The sequence below is a fragment of the Triturus cristatus genome, chromosome 6 (assembly GCF_964204655.1).
Source record: "Triturus cristatus chromosome 6, aTriCri1.1, whole genome shotgun sequence".
Taxonomy (NCBI): Eukaryota; Metazoa; Chordata; class Amphibia; order Caudata; family Salamandridae; genus Triturus; species Triturus cristatus.
In genome coordinates this window covers 12,291,433-12,301,444 of record NC_140589.1, presented here as the reverse complement: position 1 = coordinate 12,301,444, position 10,012 = coordinate 12,291,433, and the positions used below count along the sequence as shown (strand labels likewise).

The 10,012-nt window shown below is 44.5% G+C and overlaps 1 protein-coding gene across 2 annotated transcripts in view; it reads right to left on the bottom strand.

Annotated features, from left to right (window-relative positions):
* Positions 1-4,720: 4,720 nt before the first annotated feature.
* The window catches only part of PPP2R5D (protein phosphatase 2 regulatory subunit B'delta), a 502,545-nt gene continuing 497,253 nt past the window's right edge, over positions 4,721-10,012 (bottom strand). Inside the window, exon 16 of one of the 2 annotated variants that reach the window (XM_085610117.1) lies at positions 4,721-5,955. In XM_085610117.1, the coding sequence (XP_085466243.1) occupies positions 5,818-5,955 (138 nt within the window). In that variant the 3' untranslated portion in view covers positions 4,721-5,817. The remainder of the gene's footprint in view (positions 5,956-10,012) is intronic. The other variant, XM_085610118.1, reaches the window with a different exon arrangement.

Genomic DNA, 10,012 nt, shown 5'->3' with positions numbered 1-10,012 from the left:
GGGATGTTTCCCAGGAAAGCCATTGAAGCCCCTATTTTATGTGTAGAATGGGCTTTAGGGGGAACGGATAGCGTTCGTTTTGCTTTGTGGTAGCAAATCTGAATGCATTTGACAATCCACCTAGCTATACCCGACTTGGAGATGGGGTTGCCCTTGTGTAGTGGAGAGAAAGAGACAAACAGTTGTTTGGTCTTGCGGAAAGATTGTGTTCTCTCAATGTAGTAGAGTAAGGCTCGTTTGACATCTAGTGTGTGTAGAGCTCTTTCTGCAACAGTTTGTGGTTGCGAGAAGAATACTGGTAGTTCTACAGATTGGTTTAGGTGAAAAGGAGAAAAGGAGGAGTCACCGACCTCGTGACTTCCAAAGACTTTCCAAGAGGAAAAACAAACTGCAACCATCCAGGCCAAACACCAGATGGCGATCTATGCACAAGTGTGTAATCTGCAGCTCATATGCCTCGAACACAAAGTTATTACCATTTTATGTTTTTGCTTCTCGCACTGCAAGAAAGCAGTGGGGCAACGCTCCTCCGCCATAGTGGAGGAGCCGTCACTGCCCTCATGACTAGCTGCCACAACTATGGCAACGCCCTTTATGCCGGCATATCCACCCAGCTCCTCAGAAGACTCCAGACCATACAGAACTCCGCAGTCAGATTCATCCAGAACCTCCCCAAACAAAACCACATCACCCCCCACCTGAGAGACCTCCCCTGGCTCCCCATCCAGAAGAGATGCCAGCTCAAGTTCGAGTGAACCTCAATCCTCGAGACACCTGCGCTCCTCTGGACTCGCCCTCGCACACACTTCCTGCAGCAGTCAAAGCAGGAGTGGCCACTCTTACATCACTGCCAAAAATTGGAACGACCTTCCCCCTTAAGCGCCATAAAGCACCTCCGCTGGCAGACTTCAGAAAGAGACTCCAGACCCGGCTCTTCGACTGAGACAAAGCACCAAGATACCCCTAGGGTTGATATTGTTACGCTTTACAAATGCTGATTGACTGATGTTAAGTTTGACAGCAAATATTCATATAGCTCAGTAACACTTTCAGATCTTGAGCTGGAAAGATCAAATTGTGTCCCACTCCGTTACCTACCAGCCAACATACAAGTACATGGTTGTTCAAATTATGAGCTATAGATGCACACATTTTTTCTTCACTGTTGACTGATGAGTATGTACTGCTGCCATGCTGAATCTGGAATAATTGTACTCCGATATGTCAGACAAACAGTTCAAGTGATGGGACGAGGCATCAGTTTTCTGTGTAGAGGGTCCTGCTGGACGAGGCATCAGTTTTCTGTGTAGAGGATCCTGCTGGATGAGGGATCAAAATTCAAACAAAGAACTGTCACACGGGAGACTCTGCAACTCGGAACCACAAACATAAGACTCCGGGCCTGACTGAGATCTTGGCTGATGGGTTACTCGGTCACAACGGTGACGGATATCCTGTCCACCAAAATATAAATCCCATATTAAACAATGGGATTTATATTTCAGAGGGTGGGATATCCGTCACTATTGAGGCGGAGTCACCTGTGCGTCAAGATCTAAATAGGGCCCGGACTCCTCTATCCAATATGGCAACTGACAAACAGAAGTGTCAAGTACATCACTCAAAAAAAACAGTTTAAGAGACTTTTTTTATTTTATTCTGTACATACATGAACATCTGTACAAAATCTGACCTGTCATACTATGTAACGCTACCTAAAAATAAAGTAAAACATATGTACAGACAGGACCTGGAAGCAGCGTAGTGTTAGTCAGGTCGGGAATGCTATTTCATTGGTCGGTTTAGTATTTCCCTTGTCATGACGATGCTATGAGACGGAGGACAACTCGAGGAGGTACTAGAGTCCCAGCTCCAGTCTTCTCACAGCTGAGAGGACATGAGCACTGGATGCAATACTGACAGCATATGGACGGGAACGGGAGCACTTGATCCAGGCAGGTAAAGCGAAGGCTCGTCATCCAGGGCTCATCCCCAAAATAGCAGCGTCAGACATCAAATCCTTTAGCTTGTTAATAAAGTGCAATTCTGAAGTCTTTTTTTGTCACATCACAGAATTAAGTACATCGTAGAAGCAACACTTAAAAATGTTTATCCGGGCTTTGGGATAAAAGGAAATTCCAGCTTTCAGAAAGGATAGTGGTTATGAGGTATGAAAACAGGATTCTTGGGAAAGGGTATGAGGCTGGTTAGGAATCGGCAGAAGGATAGAAGCTCCAGTGACTCAGAGAACACAACGAAGAGTGGCACTGGCAGATACAAGGTGCGCCCTCATCCAGGAAAACATTTTTCACTTGAACAAACAGGTGAGCCTTAAAGACATGGCTTTTAACTTGCGTATACATGATGACCTTTGTGGCTCACTAGGTGTGTATGGAGAGGTTTTTTTAATTTGTGACATGAATTCGTGATCCCGGGTTAGGTGAAAGATTTGCTGCAGGAACAAGATCCTCTTCTGAGGGGAACGATGTGCATTTCCAATCCATAACCAACCTACTGGTGAGTCTGGTAGGAAAACTGGTGAGAAACAGGAGGGGATGGTGTATGTAAGACATGGTGGACATTCATTTTTAGAAAAGCCTGCCTGCGAGAACCCACACCGGCGCATGTTTGGTAAGAGCTGACATGCTTTCGCTACTTAATCTAGAGGAGGGCTGTGCGACAGAAATTGGGACATGTGTGCACTCTGAAACTTCGCCCTGCTCAAGGGAGAAGGTAGGTCTTAAAGACAAATAAATAAAATGAAAACACAATATACAGGGCTTTGGTGTGAACTAATGGGGTTTGTGGGAGAGGGACAAGCAACACAATTTGGAATGTGGTGGGTGGCACCTGTAAAATGAGGTGTAAGTTTGTGATTGGGCCTTATGGAGTTCTACAAATAAAATTGAAGATAATGGAGTAGGGAGCTTGCTCGGCTGTGCAGACAAATAGTTCTCCTCATCTTAGGCTCTGTAGGGAACAGACAAGGCTAAGCCGGGGAGGGGTGTGGGGTTGGGTAACCTGATGGGACAGCAGGATAGACACCATGGTGTTTACCATCTACTTGCCCACTACACATCTTGACTGAAGTTACTTCTGTCACTGAGCAGATTTAGCAGAAGACTGCACTTCATGTGCTAGACTTCCACATCTAACTTCATGTGAAGACGTATCTCAGTTTAGTCTTTATGCCTTGGTGGCTCAGAGGCACTAGCTCCACTCCACCTTCGGTTTTGTAAAGCATGAATGATCCAACAGCTTCACCTAGAGTCCGCCTCCATGTTCAGCAGTCACTGCCCAACCTTCATCACACGCGTATCTATCATCCTAGAAGGAGAAGCACCTTCCCTTTGTAGACTTCACAAGCACCATCTCCATCCAACTCCACTTATTGCCCTTATACATTTTTTAGTGCCCAATGTCTATCATACATTACTAAAGGGATGTTCCAAAAGTGCCTCATTTCATCTCTAGAATAACTTGAATCTTTGGACGTTTTTGAATAAAACAACTTTAGTGCGTATGATGAAGTTAAAACTGTGTTTTCAGTGCTTGGTACTAAAACATACCCATAAGATTCAGTGAAAACACCCATATTACAGTACTGGATGAGGGGAACCTGTGAAACTAAGGGAGAGTCCTCTGTGACCGACTTACCACTTCTAATTCCTGGCCCCAACTGAGAGGATAGAATTCAACTGATTTTGAAGGTTTTTATTCGACTGGAGACATTGCTGATAATTCACCTACTTATCAGACATTCAAGAACGCAGGAGCTGTGGCAGCAGCACATCGGCCACCAGAGAGGTCATTAAAGGTTTGGTAGCCGGAGCTGGTGCCAAAACTCCATTTAATGGTGTCATCATTTAGAGGCACCGGAAGGCACCTACCTGTAAAGTCTTCAAAAGGACCCACCTCACCTGGCTAATATCATTTGAGTTTTCGTCTTTCCCTCTTACCAACATTCAGACTACCATGAAAGCATCCAGCTGAATCAGTAGATATTGTGAAGGAAAATACATTATTCTGCCCAAAAGGGGTAATTATGCCCCACAAAGTCATGGTTCTCCCCTTTCCATAATACCTCACCACTCTTACAAATGTGTCTGCTGATGCTGTCGCACACACCCAGACGAGCTTTAACAGTGCAGCAGTAATCCAGAGTGCTGCCAAAGTGTCATTTTATGCAGCCTTTCTGTTCATATATTCTCTTCAAAACGGATTATCACAGTTTACCCACATTTCTTCACTATTAGTTATGTCTTTGTAATAAATGACCTACCATGATTACAGTGTCCACTATTTTCTTTTTTTGCCACTTCTGTGGGCACACTGAACTTTATAAATAGGTGTTTAATGTTGAGATGAACATTTTTCTCATCTACAATTTGAGGCACCCCAAAATTGCTCCTCGTATGGGCAGTTACAAATCTCATTTAGTGAGTCCCAACAGGGGTAAAGTATTCAAAATAATTTCTATATTTGCCTGGGGAGCTTGGGGGAAGGGTAAGATAGATATATATATATATATATATATATATATATATCATGTTTAGGACATGTGCAGATATTTACATACACTAGATCAAGGTACCTCAGTCCAGAGTTGGTGTTATGCTGAGTATCTTGCACGTCTGATGTTCCTGAGCCTACTCAGGCCTGGACTCAACCTCATTTTCTTCTACCTATTTTACAGTTCTGTGAATTCCTTTTCCAGCTTGGTGATCGGTGCTACAGTAGAACCTTGGGACGCTGAATGTCTGACAACACAGGTACCAGTCCCCTCCAATGGGATCACGGTCGCAAAGACTAGTGTTGAAACCCAGCCTGCAAACCCATCAGTCTGAATGGCGCAAAAAAGGCATCAGGCAATAAAGGAGGAAAATGTGATAATCCCGAAACATAAATATGAACATCCAGAATCCAAGCCAACAGAGTATGTGCACGACAAGGGAACCCCACAGTACACCGGGGCACACAACAGAAGCACTCCCAGTAGAGTCATTCAGCAACCAACGGAGCAAACGCCTCCCTGGAGAGCGTGAATCACTGTTATAAGCCTGATACACTCAGTTCCAGTGTCACTGGAAAACTCTCCTCCTTCACAAGATCTTTACCTCGGGACACAAAAGTGGGCTGCTACCAGACAAGCAGAGGAGTGTAGAAAAGCAGCTCCTACCTGGAGCAGGAATGTCACTACAGAGACGAGTGCTGCTGGCAAGGGTGGAGGGGCCATATACACATTGATACCATAAAGTACCAAAGTCATCAGTGACTGGAGGAGAGGAGGAAAGAGCAGGTCGAGAGTAGAAACGAGGCTGGTTCGGCACTCAACGGAGAGGGACGGAGAGAGAGGTCAGATTTAGCAGAGGATGGGCGCAGTGTAACACAAGGGAGGTGCTGCCCCATACTTCTACTTACAAGTGCATGTCTAGAGGTTTTACAAGGGAGGGACAAGTAGATTTTCCATTCCCAATAAAGGGATTCAGGATTCCTACTTTCAACCTATCCCAGTGTCAATATGAGCATGGCAAGAATGCAGACGAACATCATAAGACAGGACACAAAGCAAGAGTAAACAAAAATAGAAGATGGACGCTGACAGAGAAGCCCACTAGCAAGAGCAGACAAACAAAAGACAATGAGGGACAGCAAGAAGGCAAGACAGAGGATGGCAGAGGATAGAAGCTCGTCACAATCACTGGCCGAGAGGTCACTTCCTAGTTTGACGGAAGGAGTGCACTGTGTCTAGATTGGTTTTGTCAATTTTGATAGTGGAATTGGGACTGCACTGCCCCTGGCTGTCTTGAAGGCACGTCAGAGCGTCTCCTGGCTAGCAGTGAGGAATTCTTCTGCTCTCTTATGAGATTCCAAAGCTTTAATAGTGTAGACATCCTGAGGCAGCTCAGATTTCCTGCGCATCAACACTTTCTCCTTCTTAATATCCTTCAGCATCTAAAAGGCAAAGAGAGAATCAGTGAGTGAGACCAGAGAACTAAGAAAACAACTGACCAAGGCCATGTCCTTCTCAAATAAAAACAGCATACGCTGAGCTCTGAAAATGGAAATCAATACACCTTTTGATTACAGGCTCCATGCTGGGGATAGCGGTCATCTGGTAGTCAAATAAAAAAACGTTGAGTACAGATCGAGGGTTTTACAATAACAAGGGGAGGATCATGCCAACGACTGAGGGTTAATTTACATGGGCTATGGCATTTGGTTCAATCTCTTGGGTAGCTACGCTGCTAGACCAGGAGACAAATACCAGTTCCAAATGTGAACGTCTTTTAAAACGAGATCCATTTTGTCGAATTATACACAGTCCACACCTATTACACTGCACTTTGTTTAAAAGAGGTTTTGAACTCTTCCTAAGATGATCATGAAGCGCCATATTTAGAGGTCACACTGATTACAGTCTTGGCAGCTCTTTAAGAGCATCAAAGAACTCTGGGACTTGTGGTCTTGGTTTAGTTCACTTGTGTCCCATACATCTGAATACGATGCTCTGTAAAAGGAAGACTCAAGAAGTGGAAAGTATCACTCTCGTGAACTGTAGTCATTTGGCGACCCTGCTACTTCTGTACATATAACTTACACGCTTCTCTTTTTACTAGTGTCGCGGGCAGGCAAGAGTCCAGGCCAGACTATTAATACAAAATACTGGTGTAAAAACACAAAAAACAAACAATATACAAAAACCTCAAACATGCATCAGAGCATTATATTTGACTAAGTGCTGAAAATAAAGAAATTATGATGGCCTCTAAAGGTGAAAATGTAAATGCCATTGTTTAACCCGGTGTACATCAAAGATTTTCAGTTAGCTGTCGACATCACCAGTGCTGAACTCCATTTACAATGCATATAGGAAGCCTGTCTTGAGGACAACTCCGTCTCTGCAAATCGATCCAAGCACAGCAGTAACTTGGCACCAGTTGTACAACGGTTTTAACTGCAGAATTCACATTCATAATCCTTTTACTGTTTGATTGCAGCAGGAGGGCACAAACATGGGGGCAGGGGGAAGAGTACATTTACTTGCCTGTAACAGTGAATCTTGTGCCTAAGGTTTGCCAATAGCAGACCTGATAAGCACCAGTTATTTACTCCCGGGGTCGCTCAGTTTCTGGTTCCGTCCAATCTCGCCCCATTGCTTCTAGGGAGTCTCGCGAGTGAGGGGACTGGCAGGAGGGGGAACCTCAATGCTAATGATCCACGTTATACTCTACAGGGAGCAGTGACTGGCATTCGCACTGTGTGTGGGTGCTCGGGGTGTAGGTACCAAGAGTGACCGATAGTTCTTGTGCTGGACATAGGCACACTTGCCAACAAACCCGATTCTGGTAGGATACTTTGAATTTTTTAAAGCCAGAAATGCCTTAATTTTACCTATCTCCTATCTGAAATTGCCTTTGCTTCAATGTATATCAACAGGAAAAGTTGTGCCCCGATGTTTTCTTCAAACACTTCCCTCTTCGTGTTCCAAAATGTTGACATTTATGTATAGGGCTCCTCTTCGTCTCAGGGGCTCCTCTTCCTCCTCGCAAGGGTCCCTCTTCCTCCTCGCAGGGTCAAGAGATCTCTACTTCATCGTTCTCGATTATCAACAGGTGGGCCAGACTGGTCTGAGGTCACTGATCTGTGTTCTGCATTATCTGAATGAGAGAGTGATTGTGTAATAGACTATTTGGGCAACAAACATGTGAGTGGAATGAAAAACCTCCTCTGGAGAACCATACCCCCTAATAGGCCTAGCACTGATACTGTTGTTTCGACTACCAAGTCTCTTAGTTTCCAAGAGTGTTCTAGTGGGTGAAGGCGGCCCGGAGGTCCTCAGAGGTGAAGCAGCCGCACAGACTAGCAGGAGTCTGGCACGTGTCTTGCTGATGGGTCTATGTCTGTCAAGGTGCTCGTTGAAGAGGGAACGAAAGATACGGTCATCAGGAAGGGTCTAGCCGGAGGTCTCATCGACAATGTGGTCTATATTAACTGTCACCAAGTGGGCACAGTCGTTAACGCAAAGGTTATCGACATGCATGCTGTTGTGAACTATTCTAGCGACTTGAGCTTTATGTCAGAGACTGACGGTACACAACTGCCACTTAAAGGGAAGCGCATTGCACGTATGGAAGTAGTCCTGGACCTTCACCTCTCATCCTCCATATTACACTTCTCCACAAGCTTACATTTTGTAAGAATGTTTTTTAAGTTTTAGGGGGAGCACTTCAAATTAACTTCCACTGTAAAGAATTTTCCCCCTCCTCAGCTTAGAAAGACTGTCGAAAAAGGCTTATACTTAAGTATTCTTTGAGGCCCATGTACTGGATGGAGAGGCGTTCTTCAGAATGTATTTACCTGAGACTAATAAGGCACGTGGCTGAAGAGTGGATTGTTGTCACAGTGAAGATACAACACTGTTCCCATTTTTCAAAGGCAGAGCACAAAGCAAACAAAACAAAAACCTGCCACCCGAGTAGCGAGAGCTGGCTGCAGAGCAAAACCGTTTTCCCTAAGCATTTATTTTTATACAAATGTTTTCAAGTTGGAAATACGAGATAAAAGAGCAATGGACTTCAGGGATTCGTTCACACCGGGCATGCAATCGAAAAATGAAGGATGGCAGCTTCAAGTTGGGGTCTAGTTGTGAGCACAGCCACCCCATTGGATAAGTGCTGCTTTAGAAGCATGCATTTTAAAACTGCTACCGTTAAATATAAACCAGCAATTTGAAGTCTGACAACAGGGAAGGATTTCAAGCTTGCAAATATAGGAGATGCTACACATTCATCTTATGGTGATGGTACTTTTCCACCAAGCGTCTGAACTTTTGGTTTAGTACCTCATCTTAACACAATTTCATGTTTTGCGTTTCTGGCGAGTGTGATGGCAAATATAGGCCAAAGGAGGTCATGCGCGTACATCTTCTTAATGAAGGGCCTGTAAGCTTTGAGGAGAGATTTCTTTTGGCCGGCATATCAGCTGTGGTTTGATGCCCTCTCCTGCTCCAACCACCCACTTCCCCAACTAAACAAATGAGAAAGAATTAAAAAGGTTTATCAACTTCCTAGAAAGCCTGAGTAACAAAAGATCAAAAGCAAAAGATTACACAAATTGTTTTTCAAGCCAACATAAAATTTCACGGAGGAGAAGCTGAGGACTCCCTACTTTCACTAAATTTGCAGCAGAAAAATCTGGTCACTAATGGATGAGGAGTTTGGCGTCTTTCTACCTTATTTGCGGGAGTCTGGGTAATGAGAGTTGAATGAGTGTATATGAGCCTGGTCTGTAAACACGGACTATAGAGGGCTCCCAGCCAGGCGAAGGTGAAAAACCCAAGTATGCGAATGCATGAAAGGCCCAGTGCTGGAGAACCTGGGTTACAAGTCAGCATCAATTCCCAATACACAGAGTCTGAATTTGGAAACAATTATTACAGGGCGCCAATCCAAGTCTATTTAAAGATTTGTCTGGAGCGTATGTTGTGGCAAAATGATCATGGTAGAGTAAACTTGCTTCAAGAATCAGTCCTTGGAGAGGATGAACAGGTAACACAGAGTTAGTATGTACTGGAAAAGTTGGCAAGGGGTTTTACCCTGATAAATTACTCAATCTCAACTAAACATTCTTTAGTGCATACATGGAAAGAACTGTGTGAACGATTCATGCTATTCTTAAAATAAATAAAAAAAGGCCAGAGGACAGATCATATACGACTCTAGAAGATGATGGTCCTTAAACACCACAGGTGGAGGAAAGTGCAAATCTCTGACAAAAAAGTGAAGAAGTGGTGGCTGTACTTGGGGCAGCGGTGTGGGTACACCAAGCTAGAGCACCAGCCATTAAAATAATAGCAGCGATATCACCAATCACCGAAGAACAGAGGACACTTCATGCCAGCAGCTGCTGCATAACATCCATGAGGACACACGGCCTGTGCCAGGCACTACTCGTGAACAAAGTGCCCTGCAACACCATGCATACAACCAGCAGTTCCCTTCACACAACC